Source organism: Cyprinus carpio, chromosome A17, assembly GCF_018340385.1.
Source record: "Cyprinus carpio isolate SPL01 chromosome A17, ASM1834038v1, whole genome shotgun sequence".
NCBI classification, from domain to species: Eukaryota; Metazoa; Chordata; class Actinopteri; order Cypriniformes; family Cyprinidae; genus Cyprinus; species Cyprinus carpio.
In genome coordinates, this window is record NC_056588.1 from 8,285,983 (window position 1) to 8,305,501 (window position 19,519).

The 19,519-nt window shown below is 35.0% G+C and overlaps 2 protein-coding genes across 8 annotated transcripts in view; one reads left to right on the forward strand and one right to left on the reverse strand.

Moving 5' to 3' along the window:
• Positions 1 to 1,177: 1,177 nt before the first annotated feature.
• Positions 1,178 to 11,884, reverse strand: LOC109085359 (receptor expression-enhancing protein 3-like). 6 transcript variants are annotated; one of them, XR_006162118.1, is made up of 9 exons: positions 11,568 to 11,883; positions 9,198 to 9,270; positions 8,683 to 8,759; positions 7,966 to 8,086; positions 7,517 to 7,630; positions 6,845 to 6,960; positions 4,891 to 4,914; positions 4,575 to 4,710; positions 3,364 to 3,500 (listed from the first exon to the last, which is right to left on the reverse strand). XR_006162118.1 is itself a non-coding variant. In XM_042773835.1 (8 exons), exons 1-8 carry the CDS (start codon positions 11,597 to 11,599, stop codon positions 3,123 to 3,125), a joined length of 765 nt encoding a protein of 254 aa, XP_042629769.1. In that variant the 5' UTR covers positions 11,600 to 11,872; the 3' UTR covers positions 1,178 to 3,122. The 6 variants fall into 6 exon arrangements, 5 of the variants coding, with proteins under 5 accessions (XP_042629769.1, XP_042629771.1, XP_042629774.1 ...); XM_042773835.1 differs by lacking the exons at positions 4,891 to 4,914; positions 6,845 to 6,960 and adding an exon at positions 1,178 to 3,197 and having other exon boundaries at positions 11,568 to 11,872; XM_042773838.1 differs by lacking the exons at positions 3,364 to 3,500; positions 4,575 to 4,710 and adding an exon at positions 4,767 to 4,785 and having other exon boundaries at positions 11,568 to 11,884.
• Positions 11,885 to 11,950: 66 nt separating this feature from the next.
• Positions 11,951 to 19,519, forward strand: part of LOC109061753 (regulator of G-protein signaling 7) — a 50,296-nt gene continuing 42,727 nt past the window's right edge. For both annotated transcript variants that reach the window (XM_042773834.1, XM_042773833.1), the window contains exons 1-3: positions 11,951 to 12,082; positions 13,916 to 14,133; positions 14,832 to 14,970. In XM_042773834.1, the coding sequence (XP_042629768.1) occupies positions 14,893 to 14,970 (78 nt within the window). In that variant the 5' untranslated portion in view covers positions 11,951 to 12,082; positions 13,916 to 14,133; positions 14,832 to 14,892. The remainder of the gene's footprint in view (positions 12,083 to 13,915; positions 14,134 to 14,831; positions 14,971 to 19,519) is intronic.

Consider the following 19,519-nt stretch of genomic DNA (forward strand, 5'->3'; position numbering starts at 1 on the left):
TATATATATATATATATATATATATAATATAATATAAAATGAATATAAGTGTGTTTTAGCTATACATGGTTGTGAACCAACAGGTTAGTTTCACTCTCTCACTGATGACTCCACAAACACACACTCATATTCCAGGAGGACTTGACCTCCTGACAGATGAGCCTATTTCTCTTTCATTCTCTCTCTTATTCTTTCACCCTTTTCCTCTTCTCTTCCCCTCTTCCCTCTGATAGCACAGGACATCTCCACACTAAGGTGTTGAAAGACACGTTCTGTGACAGAGACCACAACTGCTGTTGGACCACACACACAAAACCTGCCTCAGTCTTTGCATTTATCATTGAACGTGAACACAGCCATCACTGTCAATTCTTATTAAAAAGTATTTCTGTAACGTCAAATTTAAAATAACTATAAGTAGCATTAAAACAGGGTATTGTTTGCAGTTCAAGACAAAACTAGCAGCACAACACATGGAAGCTTGTTTGTAACATTAATCTCTTTCTTCTTTATACCCTAAAGGCGTGATTATTCAAATCAGGCAGCTCCTCATAAAGGTTAAACACACACACAAACTTAAAGGTGGCTCAAATATCTCACTGTAAATTAACAGTGATGCAAATCCCTCATTTCCCCTGTTCTGTTTTGCATGTTGACCCTGAAGTTAAAAGATTCTGCTGAGAAAGACCATTGTCATGCCTAAATAAAATTTATATGGGTTTGTTAGGATTAAACATTTTAAAATATGTGCCTTTGCAGAGGTTTCCTAAACTATTGCAAGTGTTCCTTACTGTGGTAAATAAATATGCTGGCAAAACCAAAGAGTGACTTTGAAAAACAAAACGTGACTGCTTCTAGTGCTCAGTGGAGAAACTGCAGTATGACAGACAACACAATGTACTAGGTGCTATTAAGAAACTAACATGGTAATACATAAAGCATTTAATTTATTAACAAACAGACCTACAGGAGCTTATGATAATGAGTAATTGGCGTCTGTACTGTTAAATGGTGTCCTAATTTGTATATATACACAATGTTCCTGTACATTTTGTTCAGTTAATTTTCATGAGCATTTCCCATCCAGTTGGAAATAATTAAAGCAGATGTTTTGGCACATCAAACAGGTACGAATTTAGGAGTTAATGGATTTAAAAGATTACACTTGCTTACATAATATATTTAGTGTTTTATTATTAGTCTCAAAAAACAGACTGATGTTTCATTCTGACTTTGCAGCATTCATAAAGAATAATATCTAGCCCATGAAATAGCTTAAAGCAGAGAAACCCAGAAACATACATTTTCTTTAAAGAAATTTCCACCTTTCCCTCACGTTTTCCATGTTTATGACTTTTCCAGGTCTTTCAAGTTTCCCTGATATTTTGAGGTTTTCCATGACCTGTTCTGAGGTCAAAGAAAATAAACTTTGTTTTAAAACGAACACATTCAAAACAGCTGTTGGTCACACATCTGTATACATATCCTTAATCAACGGGTTTCCTCTATCACACAAAACACAGTAACAAATCAAATCCTTAGAGGCTTTTCCCACACATTTAACAGTCCAACACAAAACAATAACATGTTCAAAACAAGGAAAATCATCCCACTGTTTACACATGTACTGTACAAACAGCAAAGCCTTCTGTCAACTAGTCAGATTCACTCTCCTGTCATGCTTTGCAAAGATAAATCTAGAGTTTTTTGGTCAAATGATATACTAATTAGTGCTGTTGTGTTGTTATTATAATTAGTTATTAAGGCTGAAATTAGTTATTAAGGCTAGAATGACAGACTAACAAACAAACATGATTAAAATTAACGTACATTCCTCTAAAATGGATTGCACAAATAAAAAAAATAAAAAAATAAAAAAAAAAACCCTAAGACATTTAAACTTATGAAATGTATTTTAACTGTTACTTAAAAGCAACAACTTAAGATTACAGTTACAGAATTCCATGATAGAGTTAAAAGTTAAAGGCATAGTTCACCTAGAAATGCAGGAAAAAAAATATTTACTAATCTCCATGTCATTCCAAACCTGTATGAATTCTTTGGAACATTTAAATTGACTTAAAATCTTCCCTTACACTGTAGTTCTAAAATGAACCAATGGTGTTTGTTGTTAACAAGTCAATTTTAGAATTTCAGAGAAGATCATGAGTAAATAACTGTTGACTTCACAAAGCAAAGACAAAATGCAATAATACTGAAATAAAAAAAATGACTTCAATGCTTTTTTTTTTTGATTGATGTATGTAGTCAATTAAACCACTTTTATGATACTTTGATGTTCTTTATCTCTCATTTTGGAGCTTGCTTGACAGGCCGAATCCCTAATTCACTTTAAATTATATGGAAAAGAGAGTACAGGATATTTTTCAAAAATATGCCTTTTGCATTCCATTGAAAAAAGAAATTAATATGGGTTTGGAATGATATGAGGGTGAATAAATGATGACAGAACTTTCATTCTGGGCAAAACTATGGAAAGGTAAACATGAACAAGCTGATACATCTATGCATACACATAAACCCGTTAACATGCATAACTCTTTTTTTTTTTTTTTTTTTGTCAGATTTTTTTTCCTGCTCAATTTCATTACTGTGAAAACAGGCTGAAAGACTCACACTACAGAAACTTTTGACTTTGACACCTGCCCCTGTAGAGGGAGAGTGAGGACACTAGGGATATTGGTGCTTCTCTGACAACGCTATGCGTAATAAGAGATGTCTCTACAGAGGCAGTTACAGATCAGATGCACTCAGATCCACTTTTAAATTACATTTTTAGCACATTCTTAGTCTTCCTGTACTCATATTAGGCTTTGGTTTTTTTTTTTCTTTTTTTTCTGAACAAATAAAGCCACATGCAATTCTCTATTCAACATTCTCCATCATTGTCACTTATACTGCAGTATTTTTCATCTGTAAATCACTTAAAGTTATTATTCATGCTGTAAGACTGTTTATAGTTGTAGTTTTGTGTTTATTGCTGCTTTGAAATTAGAACATTAGAATTAATCCAAAGTTTAGGATTAAACATGAGCAGTTTTAAACCGAGGATTAGACTGCAGTTTTGATGCTGATCCCATCTGTGGGTTTGTACTGGACAATCAAGGGTGGTCAAAAGTGGATGATGTAATCAATTGCCGCCGTCTGGGTTTCAGCTTCAGAGAGCCATAGCGAGGCTTTAAAAAAAAAAAAATACAACATCGATACACAGTTAATTTTCAGTAAATACTACAGTGGGGTAAGTCTAAAAAACTGAGACCTCCAGGGAAAATGTTTGTACTGTGTATTCTTCTTTAGATTATGACATAGTTGAACATAAAATGTTTGCATGTGCAAATATACCTCTTTGCGTGCTGCTTTGGCACGGGCGAGTTTCACACTCTGAGTTCTGCGTAGACCCTTCTGCACTGACGCCTCGTCTTCGGATAATACTCCATCTGTTTCCTCCTCATGCCCCTCCCCTGCTTGTTTATATGGCTCTGTTGGAGCAGATGCACAGACGAAGCAAAAAAAATCTCAAACAAGAGGAACTGAACCTTGAAGAATTAGGTTACCCCAAAAAATTTCAATTCTGTCATCATTTACTCAACCCTCATGTCACTCCTAACCCATATTGTGAATTTGTGGAACACACACAAATAAATACATTTTCCATTCAATCACAACTAATTAATTCTGAAGCTTTCAGGCCACATAAAGGATGCAAAAGTGCAATGAAACTTAATGGAATGTGGTGAAAAAGTTGTCTGGAGCTTATTTATCATAGGTCTCTATTCATTTTAATTTCTTTTCTAGTTATCTTTTGTCCTTGAAAGTAATATTTTATTTATTTTTACAGTTTTTTTTTTTTTTTTTTTTTTACTGGAATGGTTTTTATTTTTTGATTACATGTTTCGATTGACCAGCTGAACTTCCCATCAGGATTGCGTTTCAAACCTTGTTCTACCACTAGAGGGAGACATAATAATTACTTTCTGATGACAGACAATGCACTCCACTAGGGTTCATTTGCCCTTGAGATCTTAAAATGCTAATTTTGACTCTTATGGTTCATTTGTTTCTTTAGTTAAATTTCAGTTAAATTAGTATGTGGTACTTTTTCATAATTACATATTTAATCATTTATCATTATATAATCAGAAATGATGTCACTGAAGTAAAAGTTCACCTAAAAATGAAAATTTGCTAAAATTTACTCTTCCCAGGCCATCCAAGATATAGATGATTTTTTTTTCTTCATCTGAACAGATATGGAGAAATTTCTCATTACATCACTTGCTTTATATCACCGCACTGAATGGGTTCCATCAGAATGAGAGTACTGTAGTTGATAAAAATATAAATGATGGAAATATATCCATCAAGACATTTTTAACATTGTTGCTTTTGAGTCCTCTATCCATAATATTGCTTCTCCAAAACTGGTGAGCGAGTGACATAATGCTAAATTTCTCCAAATCCATTCCGATGAAGAGACAAACTCATTTACATCTTGAACATCAGCCTTTATTTTCTTAACTTTTCTTTTAAAGCATGTACACTACAGCACTCACCAGAATCAGCAGCGCTAGGGTTAGCAGGCTGGAGGGCCCGTCGGCTGGGGTTGGAGAATGCTGATTGTTCAGAGGGGAACTGCGTCAGGTCTGGAATACTGAAACTCCTCAGACGTTCACTAATGGCACCCTGTCCCTGTGACATGATGATCCATTGTACATGGTGCATTGAGTAAACAGAATTGACAAAAACCTTTGAAGTTGTGGCTACCTTTATAATACACAAAGACAGTTTTTATTTAACTTCCCAGTTTTATAATGGTCTGATGATGTGCTGGCGACAGGTTAAAGCAGATTGAAAAAGAAAGCAAGTTACCTGAGATAGGTGCAACAGCTACTGCTGGAGATTAATTTAGCATGTAGACAGAAAGAGAAAGGAAACAGGAAGATTTGAACTAGATTTTCTGAAGACAACGTAAGTGGTGATCAGAACATCATTACCAACAGCATAACAATATAGCAAATGATTGCCAGAGTGTTGCTATGCATTCACCAAGGTTTTCTGAGTGATTTTTAGTGTTGCTATGCGGTTGCTAGGGTGTTCTGGGTGGTTGCTTACTAGCCAAAGTTAAAAGACCCTAAATGTCTATGATATTCTTGTTTCTAGATAAGAACAGCAGACCTTAGCAAAAACAGAAGAGCCTTATCAAAAACAGAAGAGCACTAGTTATTTAGATCTTTTTTAGGAACCAGACATGGCCAGACAGCAAATTTAATTTTAAAAAAGCACTCAAGAGAACAGGACAGGCCACAGTGAAGAACACATGTAAGTTTTGCAGTGCATTTTTGTGTCCTTAACATGCTGTATATTTTAAATATTAAACATACTAGTGCTGTCAATCGATTTAAAAAACAACAACTAATTAATCACATTTTTTTTTTCAAATTAATCACGATAAATCCCACCTAACATTTAAATATCGTGCTTTCGGTTTTATTTTTTATAATTTCATATTCAATCTTCAAATGAATGTAGAAAAAACATAAAGACTGTATATTTTTCATATTTGTTTAATGGCATCTTTTTTATGACTGTGTGCATCACTAATACTAATACTACTGATATCTCTAGAAATGTTTTTTCTTAGTATTTAACCACTGAATATAGCCATTCAACATTACAGTATAATGGAGAGCTATCAATTTTAACATTTAGTAGACCCATTATAATAAGGCAGCGTCTATTTGCACTAAGTGTAAATGGCAATAGAGGCTATTTACATTATGTGCAAATAACAATAAATGCTATTTACACTAAGTGCAAATAGTTATAGATTCTATTTACACTATGTTAAAATTTTACTACTTATTGCAAATAGTGGCAATTATCTGGACCTCAGTATTGTAGTACATTGTAAAACAGTATGCAACATTAACTTATTGAGTGTAAATGTTAATTTTAATTCAAATTAATAAATGGATGCCACCTTACTGAGACAATAAAGCCCTCCCTACACCTATCCTAACCCTACCCGATACTTTATTTTCAACTTTTTGATTATATTCTTCATTTTCATTGAAAATAAATGCTTTTCTGATGTGATTTGAAATCTGAAAAGGGGTTTTGAAAAACGAATCCCACGTTGGTGGGTGGAATAAATGTTAATAGCTTCAGCCAACAAGGCAGGCTATTTGCACTTAGTGTAAATAGACACTCCGTTATAATAAATGTCATATTTAGCTTCCTGTGCACTTCAGCAAGCAGGAAATATACAGAAATTGAATAAAGTTATCAAACACTTAATTCTAAATTAAATATAGATAAATCCTTAAAGCTGCAAAAGTTACTGATTTCCTCTTTTTTTCTTTGATTAACAGACATCACAAGCAGCTGGGTTATTAGGTTATTTTGGTTGCTTTAAGAGCTGTCGCAGCTGAACGTGACGTGGATCTGACACGCATCATCTTTTATCACAACTCTTTATCTTTTCTGACCCACTTCAAGTCTTAAAGTCTCTACTAATGAGCTGACATTTTCTTAAATATATATAACAAATACTTACATGCATGCACAGTTTTAAGGGCAGCTTTAATCGCCTTTTTGGTAACTTCATGACTTAACTAACGACATAACTACAACATTGCATGGTCATAGTTTCAATTGAGCTTTATTATATACAATGCACGTCACTGCATTTGTTTGTGCGCTACAAGTACAGTATAACGGCTGACAGGACAGGGAAATTAGTTTTTACTGACATATGGCCTGACAACATCTCATCTGACCGTAGTTCACTGTTGTTCTACTGAAGCTCCCTCATCACCTGTACCTTTTCCGCGCTCGTTTGACTAGCACCTGGCGCTGAGGCGAAGTTGGAGTGCGCGTCTGAAAAGTATCCCCTTTGATGTGTTCATAAAGTTGTTCTGTGTCTAAAGAAATGCAATTCTTGTCAAAAGAGAAAAGAGACAGAAGCAGCAGTTGTGAGTGGGGTGGCCAACCCTAGCTCTGCCCCTGTGTTAATTGCATTAAATATTTTTTATGCGTTAAACTAAAAAAAAAAAAAAAAAAAAATGCATGTTATATCGTGCCAATACTTAAAAACCTTTAAACCTTACTGACCCCATACTTGTACATATAAGTTTCCAAAAAATGATTTCTGAAGGATCATGTATCATGTGACACTGAAGACTAGAGTAAAAACTGCTATTACTGTTATTACTGTATTTTTCATCAAATAAATGCAGCCTTTGTAAGCATTTAACTAACAAAATTTCATTAATATTTCTTAAAATCTGTTATACCCTTTCTTATAAATCCTTTTATTTAACATTCATAACAGCATAACAGAAATAAAAGTAAACAATGAATCACAAAAGTAGTAATATATCAATGCAAAACAACGTTTCGGTTTACATGGAATGAAAGCTTAGTTAATTTAGCTCAAATGCCTAGTGTAAACACTGCTTGAGTGTATGAATGAGCACATGTGTCTGTGCAATACCTTCACAGCAGCCGAGACCGCAGCAGCAGCCGCAATCGTGAGACCCTGCCGCCCAAAACTCACCACGGTCTCATAACTCTTCTCTCTGGCCTGGACGATATAATCGTCAATCTCCTGAAAAACAGAATGTGAAACAGTCAATAAATCTATAATTTAAATTCCCCCTTAACCGCCATCTAGGAGTTGTTTGACAACAAACAATTAAAGAGGGCTGAAAACAAAATATGCAGGTGCAGTTAAACGAACCATGCAGTTTACTGTTAGTTCATAAGGATCATTTAATCGAGACATGCAACTTACTCAATCCATCTGTTTAACTCTTAACATCATTAATGTAATCACTGATTATGAAATCCTCCATATTCCATAATGCATTTTAGTATGGCTATGAGTTCACTGTCAGTGAATACTTATTCCCAGGGAACCTGATGATATGCTTAGGTCATTACCCTTTCCTTGGATGCCAGCATAGGGTGTAGGAACTTCCTGTAGAGGACACTGGCTCCTCTGGTGTAGGGAGACAGCAACCAAAAGACTAAAGCCATTTTCAGTTCGTAGTAAACTGGAAACCTGAAACAGTCAAGTACAATCAATATGAAAACAGAGGGATGATGGAAGACAAAAGAATGAACTTGATTTAGGTGTTCCCTGCTATTTTAGTCTCATGGACCTCAGCCTTGGTGGATCTATTTAATGAAACTACAGCTGTTTAACTCAAATTCAAAGTTAATAATTTCCAACCCCCCCCACCAAAAAAATAAATAATAATAATATATGCATTTTAATTTGTATTTATTTCTTTATTATTTATCGTGCTACTTTTTTCAGCATTGGTACACTGTATAGAACTATCCATGCAAATAAATAAGACGAGCCAGCAAAAAAAACAAATGTCACGAAACTAATGAAATGCACTGGAATTTAACTGAACTGAAACTGAACCTAACAGACTGGTTCCTCTAAGTGGCCTGAGGAAAATAAACGGAGCTCAATATCTGCAACAACAGATAAAAGCCCTTTTCATAAACCACAAAGGTTAGACAGTGAAAAGTCATACAATAGAGAAGAATGGCAAAATGTAAATAAAACCACTTGATTCAAAATTACTCCATGCAATCCAATAACAATTATTTATTTGCCTCTTTTCAGACTGTGTGTGTATTTACCAAGCCAAAGAAAGGTCTGTGATGGTCTCCACTACTGTGTAAAGAGCAAACACAATCCAGTACATCATCCATCGCACCTGTCAAACCAAAAACACAAAATGTCCATTGGAGGTATAGAAGAGCTACTTACAAAAACTTACCATGTAAATACAATAATATGACTATTATTCATACACTACATGATATACATCAAATTACAATGGTATCACATCACTGTACCATGGTACAGTCACAGTATTTTTTGTAAGGAGAGAAACGGAAGCAGCTGGAAGAGCCCACAAACAGGGCACACATGGCAGAAGAACAGTATTAAATTGCTAAACAGCTCAGGGTTTAGTTACTGACAGCCTCTGTCAGATACAAAGAGTAACCAGGATATATGGACAGTTTAGCTGGAGCTCTCCAACTATTCTGGCTAGTAACATTCTCTAAACTCAAATATTAAGATGTGAAGAATCAGCCGAACATAGCTGGATAAAAATATGCACGTGCCTTTATATGAATTGAGTACTCACATATTCTTTGACATTCTTGGATTTGACGGCTTTAAAGGAGTAGTACGCAGGATACAGCGTTCCAAACACAAGACTGTGATAAAACACACACAGACATATACATTATATTCAAAATTATCATGTACCTGTTATATGCAAGCAAACAAATAAAGGTTGGTGAACTAACAGTAACACTCAACCAATCATTTATTAAATGTTTTTTTTAAATGTAAGATATACTGATATATCTATATAGGTTATCGGCCAGTATTAGGGATTTTTTTTTTTACATTTATTTTAGCATTTAATATATATTAAGTTAATCTTTAAATACAGTAATTTAATAACACCGTTAAATGTAATCTATAGCAAATCTTGAAGTTAATATCCTTTATTCTAATGTTGTGGTGACTGAATACTTGTAGCATTTAAATGGACTAATCTTAGTTTATGTGATCTATGTTTAGACAAAAAGTGTAGAATTCAATAAATTATGAGTTATGGGCCATAACATGAAGACAATTATCAATTTATTGTATCAACCTTAACTGAAATATCGGTGGATTCCTATGCACAATTTTTTATATGATGATAATCCATCCATTTTATTTGAATGCCCACCCAGATGGCAAATCCAGCCTTTGCCTTACAGGCCTACTCAAATATTGAAACCAGAACAATGATCATTCAAAATGATTTATTTATTGTGACAGATGAGATTAAAATCCCTTTTTTTTTTCTCCCATAAGAGGTGTTGAACACCTCACTTCAGTACATACACAAAGTAAATCTACAGCCTTCACTGTAACTGGCTTGTGTTTCACTGAACCATATATTTTTGAGTAGCTATGGGAACGACATCACTGCCTGATACCGTCTAAAGTTATGTGTGATCATGGGTGTGTGTGGTGAGAGACCGTTGGATGGATTCCATTTATTGCGTAACCGTTTCTCCACTCTAATACATCTCTACCACAAAGCAAAATAAATGCTGAAGTCAAGAGTTGAGGTCATCTCTGAACTCAAAACAGTGAAACTGTTTGTAATTGAACAACTTCAGCATCACCAAGTCACCATTTCCAAACACAGCCTGTCTTGCTTTTACTACTAGACAGAAGAAAGTGTTTAAACGTCAAATGCTGTGAGAACACATTAGAGTCACAATGGTTTAGTCATGCATTTTCCATTACGCGGTTCGCTGGGAGAACTTGTGACGTCGTGTGGGTAAAAAAAGAAGGGAAAGAACAGGAATGTGTGTGTGTGTGTGTGTGTGTGTGTGTGTGTGTGTGTGTGTGTGTGTGGAGAGAGAGAGAGAGAGAGAGAGAGAGAGAGAGAGAGAGAGAGAGAGAGAGAGAGAGAGAGAGAGAGAGAGAGAGAGAGAGATGTTACTGCACATCTCTAAAACAGCTAGGCCTTGTTTGCCGGCGGCAAATAATTCATCATGTTAACTTTTACAGTAAGAACACAACAGGCATTTCAAGAGAACTTTAAACTTTGAAAGTGACTATAACCTACTATATATAAATGTATTTCTATCAGTGAAGACCAGAGATCCTTATCTCTTATATTGTCAGTACACTAAGATAACCAAACCCATAGCAAACAGCACCTAGTGAGATGAGGCACAGAATGTGCTTCCCTATGCTGACCTTTTCCACAAAGAAAGAAACACACTTACTGTAACATTACTGTCCAGCAGGAAAACAGTAGTCCCTCCCTGGCAGACAGGGACTTTGAATAAAGCAGGTCTCCAGCCAAAAACATGATAAATTTCCTGTTCTACTCCACCAAGTCAGCAAAATTAATGTAGGGTTTCTTTTTTTCCCCCGCATAATTTGTGATTTTTTTTGTTATGGTTGATTCAAAGGTTCCTACACTTTCTTTCCAGTGAATTTCTAAGATTTTTCCATTACTTTTCCTATGATTTGTGATGACTGGATAAGGTTTTTGTGCACTCACAAACAGTTTTTTCCAGCCTACTAAATACTTCAGATGTGAGCATAACTATACATTTATACTGACTGTAAATATTAACAATACCTTTTTAAAATAATATTAATTTCCATTACTTTTCTGTGCCTGGAAATCAATAAATTTCCTGGTACATTCCAGATTTCCTAGGAGAGTGGGAACCTTCTTGATTGTGAACATATATACAAGTACTGCAGAAATTTAATAACCGTAAAAATGTTTCCTATATTGGGGACAACACGTTATATGCATGTCGGTTTGTTATGGACTTAGTACCATTTTGTATTGTAACTATGTAGATATTAGACAGTACAGTATGCATAGATTTTATCCGTATGAACTAAATGCGCAGTCGACTCAGCAGTTTTCACGAATGTACTGCAAGCTCAGAAATACAAACAGTATTCAATAAATACTCACACGATGACCCTAGATATAATCCACGACACCATCTTCCAACCTGTTGCTCTCTGAAGTTATGAGATTCGCTGCAGGTCCAGTCCAGAAGCATAAACTATTTAACTAACCTAAAACTTATAATAACTTCTGTCTCGCTTCTCCAACCGCTAAAACTCAACCAATGAGTTCCTATTTTTAACGCATGCTTCCCGATATCCACAAGTTGGCAAGATGACATCGTTATTTGACGAATAACCTCTCGTTTCAGCTGTTGTCCTCTGCCTACATGATGTTCCGTTGTGTTAAAGTGCATGCATTGTTTTCCTCTTCTCGAGTCCTTTTCGGACTAGGGACTATGTCACCTTTGATTGATGGCTCGACTGGCCACTGATTGGACGGAGCCGCTGGTTTATCCCGCCTTCTGCGTTTACTGATTGGACCACTGACTCAGCGACAAACAGGGTCACAGGGCGGAGCGGCTCATCGCTTGCACGCTGTTTACGTATTAGGATAGGAATGATTTGGGTTTGAAACAGGTAATTTGGAAAGTTTTTTTATTTGAAGATGTTAAATGCTCTTCGATGGACAGATACATTGATATTTTATTTTAAATGTTTGTATTGTCGTATAGTCTGATTTGGCATATTTTGAAAACTTTTAGAAGTAGCTACACTAATACATAGATCATAAATGACCTTAAAGCTAAGAGTCGGACTAAAAGCATCACAACTACAGGTTATCTAATTGCACTGTAGGTAATTTCCAGTTATGATATACTAAACTTCGGTGACTGGCAGACATGCATGGGGTGATTTTTATTTATTTATTTATTTTTTTCATTTTATTGATTTAAGAAAACAGGCTATATTTTGTTGCAGTAATGTAGGTTACTTATACAATAGATGCAATATTGTTTCGCCATATGAATGAATAAAAAAATAAAGATGCACCAGAAAGTTTATGTATGCATAGCTAAACAATGATGAACAGCTGCAGATTTTCTGCCACATCTGTTTTAGGTTTTCTTAATTTGCCCCCAAGTCAATTTTGCAGTGTGCGTTAGATTGTTAAAATGCAATTAAAGGGATGTAGCACAGTGGTTAATGGTGACTTTAACCTTTCTGTTGTAGATGTCCTAAACTGCACCCAACTGTGATCCTTTGACCCATACTGAGAATAGAAAAAAAAAAAGATTTCTTGATTATGTTACACTGGCTTTAAAGACCACCCTTAAGGAAATCTAGTCTAAAAGTATAATAGAAATATTGTCAAAGCTTAAATGTTGCATCTTTTGCAACACTGTGTTGTGGTTCTACAGGTGTTTAAGAAAATACTACAGTGGCCATGTAGTGTTAGGAGTAAATATAACATCCATGGGGCCTTTGAGGATCTTTAGTTTCAATGTACCATGTCATAGAAAAAATGTGTGTGGGGCTAAATAGGGACAGTCCATCGCAAGTGGTCCAGTGAAGTTGGTTGACCATTTTTACTTACTTGAGTGATTGCGTCTATTTATTGGTATTGCAAAACCTTTTTGTTTTTGTTGTTTATTTCACTTTGTTTAACCACAGCACCATCTCTGTGTCAAATTTTTTTGACACATTCTTGTTAGTTAAGTCCAAATGTAAAGATCTAGATTGCTCCGGGTTGCACTTATGGGGTCAGTTTATAATGGGAAGGATTTGGGCCTTGGCCTTAAATTTTTCAGGGAGTCAGTATAGAATATATGCAGAACATGCATACATTTCAGGTTTGAGACCTTTAAAATAAACATTTTGAGTAAGAATCTCAGTTTGTTTATGTAATTTTTATTGTCCGTTACAAGTTATGCCACCTGGAGACAGACAGTCATTGGAGAAGAACTTTTCCTTAGATTTGATTACTTGCCCAATAGCTGTCATAAAATCAATTATTTTTTTTTCAACAGATTACCACCATTTAATATAATAATAGCTTTCATGTAGCTCAAACAGTAGAGCATGGAGCTAGCAGTGCCAAGGTCATAGTTTTTTTTTTTTTTTGGGGGGGGGGGGGGTGTGTATCTTGAATGCAATATAAGTTGTTTTGTACAAAAGCATACGTAAAATGTGAATAGTAATATAATATAATTATTTTATTTTATATTTTATTAAAAAAATAGTTCAATTCTTTAATATTTGAAATGATAAAATTTATATTAAAATATAATTAAGGTTTTAATTAAGAAAAAAGAATTAAGCAATTGAATATTTTATGCTTTATTATTATTATTATTATTATTATTATTATTATTATTATTAGTGAGTGAAATCATTTAACAATTATGAAACTATTTACAAAACAAAAATGCCAAATCCCTCAAAGAAAGCACTCCCTCCTCTTTTGTGTAGGCTCCAGGATTGGTTCAAGGTTGGATGCGCGTGCCCTTGTTTCTGGCGCGTGCTCCGTCCTTCAGCAGAATCCCTGTGTGCGATTACGCGTCAGCATCAAGCAAAGGATCACTAATATTTCCAATGAGTGATACGTCTGATAGCTGACGAGCTGCACGAGCTTGATCCACTCTGGCATCGCGGGTCCATATATCAGGGGGAGACGGGGCGTGTTTGAGGTGAGAGTGAACAGAAGTCTTGCTTTATGATTGTGTTTTGCATTTTGTTGGTGATGCCAGGTTTTTGAGGACTCGTGCAAGGGCTGCAGTTCCGCCTGAGGAGCTGTCTGTGGTTCTGAAAGGGTCGGGTGTCTGTGCAAGGCTGAGAATTTTTGGTTACACGAAAATTAGCTTCGTGCTCCCGTTTCTCGCGGGTTGAAGCAAGATAAGACAACGAATCTAGCTTGACACATCATAAAGCGTTCGCATGCATGACATACGGGTGCAGCGCGAGGTAGAACAGTGCTTGCATTTAATTGGCTGTCCCATCGATATTCCAAAACTGAGAAGTGTGTCTGATCTGTGATCTGCTGTAATCAGATTTTCAGAGTTTACTTAATAACCTGTTCCTTTTAACCTTGAGAGGAAAATCCTCAACCACCAGTGGCTATTGATTTAGATAGCCAAATATGATTGTAATCAAAATGTTAGCCATGCATTTTGGTTTTCACTTAAATATCGTTGGTAAAGCATAGTTGAAATTATTATTATTATTATCACAAAGACATTGCCAACTGATCAGTTCTGCAGCTTTGTAGCATCATAAATACTTTGATTTCAATCCAGTAACATCATACAAGTATAGATAAACATTTTTTTTATTATTATTATTTTATTAATTTATTTGAGTGTGTATGTGCCTTGTTTCTCCCTATCAGGTTTAGGCTATATATCCACTGGAGTAGCTGTTTTGCAGAGTTTTTGTTGAGTTTTTGAACCATGGCGAAGAACAACAGCCTCCATCCAAACAGCAATGGAGAGACGGAAGACTCGCCAAACATGCTGGTTTACAGAAAGGTAGGATTTTGACTAATTATTTGAATGGTTACCTTGTGAATGGTATTGCCTTTTTGACAAACAAGTAGTGTAAGCTGTTTTAAGAAAGTATAGGGGCTATTTGCCACACTTTTTAGTTTATTTTGGAAAGTCAGTTTCTGTATGGACACACATCTTGAGATCTTATCTACATAAAGCTATTAAACATTTTAACAGTATAAAAAAGAAGAAAGAGTTTGTTTACCAAACATTGACCTTTTGTGGCTATATGGGGTAAGTTGTCACAATGGGAATTTGCTATTAAATAGCATGTTACATTTAAGCTTTTGCCTTTGTGACAATTTTCCCTTGTGACTGTGAGTTCCTCTGTAGGGCATTTTCTTGAGGAGCAACAGGAATGGAAAAACTCATGTTTTGAAAAAGGAGAAGTGGACATCAAAACTAGTTTGACCTTTCATACTCTCCATCTTTCTGATGTTTGGTAATTTGCTCATCACTGCTTGTGTCAAAGTCATTTGTACTGCTGATTGGGAACTGAAGTTTGTCATTGTGGCTGAGAGCCACTAATGTTACCACTCACCCTATGGAGACTCAAAAAAGGATCATGAATTTTTCACGAAGCCATTATCACATATTTAAAGACTTGTGTGGCAGATTACAGTTTCAATTATGGTCAGTTCTTGTATCATTAATTAGTAGCCTGCTCAAATGAGCTCTGATGATGAATCAGGTATCTGAGTGCTTCTCTGTGATGAATTCATAATTCTAGTTTTTATACCAACATTAGGACTGGGCAATCTATTAAATATTTATGATGTATTTGTGATGATTTTTACCCAGCGATATCAAATCAACACTGTGATAATACAGTTTTTATTTGTCCATTTATTTTTTAAACGGTAAGTAGCATCTCTCATTTAAATGTTTTTATAAATCAATTCAAATGCTTAGTTTCAGTGAAACTCAAAATAAATATTTAGAGAAAGATGCATTTGCAGAAAGGTGCGTTCTGCTGCCAGATGGTGTAGTTAGGAAATCTACCAGCAGGGACTAACAATGCCATGTTAACCAGCCAAACCATGATCCAACCCTCTGATACAGAAAAGACTTGCGACCCAAACCCCTGTGCAATCACGACTAGTATTTCTTCTGTCCTGTACCAGCTTGCCCTCCCGTCTCTCTTGAGCATGATACATTTCAATCTGTTCCCTCAGGTGAGGCTGAAATATGTTGTCAGAACATGACGATCAGATATAGTTTGGAGACAGTCAATCATTTATCTATCTAAGGTTGCAGAATTTCCTTGAAAGACTCTATTTATTCTTCCTTCTTTGAATTCATTTCCTTCACCCTTCAGTTGATTTTCACATTTCCTCCATGCGGCTTTAGTTCTATTAGGTGTGCTGTGTTGGGAAGGTGCAGGAAGGAGAGGTGCTCTGCAGTCAGAGATACTGTGGCTCTTCTCGTTCCCTCACAACACATTAACTCCCAATTCAGAACTAATAACTACTGGCCAATCTCTTATCACTGGCTTTTCTAACAGATCTCAAAGAGCTGAATTGATTTATGAAGGACCTTAGGCAGAACAAGGCCACTTTTGCCAAAAGCATCGCAACCCTGGATTGTAAAAATGGCTGTATGAATCATCAAAGAATTATGGACTGTTTCCCAAAAGCATTGCAAATTAAGTAGTTCTTGAAAATTTTAGATGTATGAGTCCTTGTGAGTAACTGTAAAGCGGCAGACTTATGCAGATACCTGCAGGACAAAATTATATCCAAATTTAATAGTTACTTTTCTGATGTGCTACACTTGATTGCGTGTACAATGAATTCTACTTTTTATTTATTTATTTATTTTATTTGTGTGTGTGTTAGAACCATTGTGTGCATGTAAACCATTTTCTAACATTATGTACTTATTTGCTCATTATTTATTTATGAGCAATGCTTCACTGTTGACATGTGCTCCATAAAAAATGATAAATACAGTATAACAGAATAAAAATAGTACACTTACATAATTACAGTAGCAAATAAAAAAAATCAAACAATTGAGAGAATATAATATACTGTAAGTGTGTTGTATTACCATAGGAGGATGGTGCATAAATTTGTTCCAATTCAGTATGAACAGATGGAATTTCTAGGCTTGGTTGCCCACCCATGAGTTTGTATTCCTTTGGAAAAAGAGAGAAATTCTGTATAATTAGGGATTTGGTGGAAAAATTGGCTTGGAAATGTTAAATAACAAAGTGCACTCTCTGTGACCAAGAGTGTCCACCAGTAATCATGAAAAAGTTGGAGCTGCTTTTGCATGCATGCCAATAAACTCCAACTGTAAGACTTTTAGAGCTGTAGGAGTGTAATTCTCAGTAGTCTACTTGATTAATTCCTTAGTTGATGATAAATTCTCATTAGTTTTCTACTTGCTGTTGGAATTGTAGCATATTATCAAGTAAGATATTTTTTTCCCAGATTAAAAATCAACTTTCAAACCACATTTTAAATGTGAATACCATTACATCTGTTTGCAATACAGTGCACAACATGTGACCCGTCAACATTATAAAATAGTAAAAGTCACAGGACCTAAACTTGAGCCTTGTGGGACTCCTCTGTAAATCTGCAATGCTTTCTGTTGATGATATAACCTGTTGTGCTAACTGGAGGGAAAAAACCTGATTTACCATTGCATACCTTCACACACCCTCTTCTCACTCAACACTTAACACAATGGTGTAATGAAATAACAATCTTTTAGATGATGGTAGTTTTACCTTACTTTGTGTTTTGAAGCATACACATGTATATTCTTGAGCTGTTCTGCTTGGTTCATACTGTGAGGGAGAGACTGATTGATAAATAGACAGATACAAAGTAAGAGAGGGAGAGACAGAATGCTAAATCAAGAAGTGTACCTGTTGTCTGCTACAGTGTCCAAAGGTGCTGGAGAAAGAGATGAGTCACATGTCCCTCAAATACATCCTTCGTCTTCTTAACAACACAGTTCTACATGCAAAGCTGCTGTCTTCACACTGCATTCCACATAAAGTGTAGCTGTGAAAAATAAAATAAAACATTGACTTGTATGTCCGTTGACCAACCATTAGTGCAGTTTTTGAAGTAGAAGGTAAATAGTTGAAAATAAATTAGTTCCTCCAAATGTGAACATTTTGTGGTCGTTCTGACCACATATTTTGCTTTCTATATTATTGGTAGTAGTAGTAGTATCTACAGTATATTACCAAAATAAAAGTTTATGATCAGTGAGATTTTTTTTTAAGAAATTACATTTCAGGGTGTCCGCGGGTCCTTAAAAAGTCTTAAATAACGTTTTCCTAATATAAGGCCTTAAAAAGTCTTAAAATGTCTTAAATTCGGATTTGATTGGTCTTAAATATTTTTGGTCACATTACCGCTAAAATATCTTTAGTGTGACCGACCTAATGACTGTTTACAATCATTGGACAGACCGAAGATTTTTTCTTCCCGTAGTATGTTACTGCGTCATCAGACAGAATTGCAGTAAGTTAACAGAATACAGAATACAAGGTCGCGCTGAGGCTCACTCTGTTTGTCTTTTTGTGAGAGACCTCAGAACAAATGACCGTAACAGCACACATAAACTCAGAAGAAAATTTTAAATGTTTAGTTTATTCATAACATGATATAGTTATTATTAATACCATGACAAGTGAGCTATTTTGCTCAGTATTCTGAAAACGCAAAAAAACATTCAAAACACAGAGAATGCGCACATAACGTGAAGTCTAGTGCACATGCGCATTTACAGTGCACTCTTTCACTGCATGATTACCATATACAAAAATATATATATATATATATATATATATATATATATATTTTACAACAGTTCAATAAACTAGAAGTTTTAAGAGACTTACGTTTTAGACATCATATTGCCTGTTTATGTTCTATTTCGCCAACAAAAATAATTCCAAACAAATCCACAGCGCTGTTTTGCGTCTTTGAGAAACATTACAGCGTTGCCATTTTGTTCCTGAATGAATCACCGTTTAAATGATTCAGTTCAATCGCAATAACTCACTTATTAACAGTGACTTTCTGCCACCTACTGGCGGTTTTAATTTCACGTTTAAAGTAGCTTTTTTTTTTTTTTTAATTATATCAAATATCAGTATTCAGCGTTTTATGTTTAATATATCAAATTATTTATGCATTTGTAACTGCAGGTTAAATGCATTCATGTTCTTCATTAAACAATGTGTAAATAATTCTAAATGCCACTTCAGGTGCAGCTTATGTCTGGATTGCAAAGAGGAATTTTGTTGGAATACTGATTTTATTTGCTTGGTAACAGCCCAAATGTCTTATTATTCTTATTCACTGATTAAATGTAAGAATTTGACTCAAAAGATAATGAACACTTATAGAAAAATTGCCTTTATAAAGGTAAAATGCCCATAAATGGTAAAAATCAATTTTAACTTATTAGAAAAGATTAATTTCTATTTGACCACCACACAGAATATGAAGAATATAAAAAAACCTTAAGATACCAGCATGATAACACACTCAATCAGTTG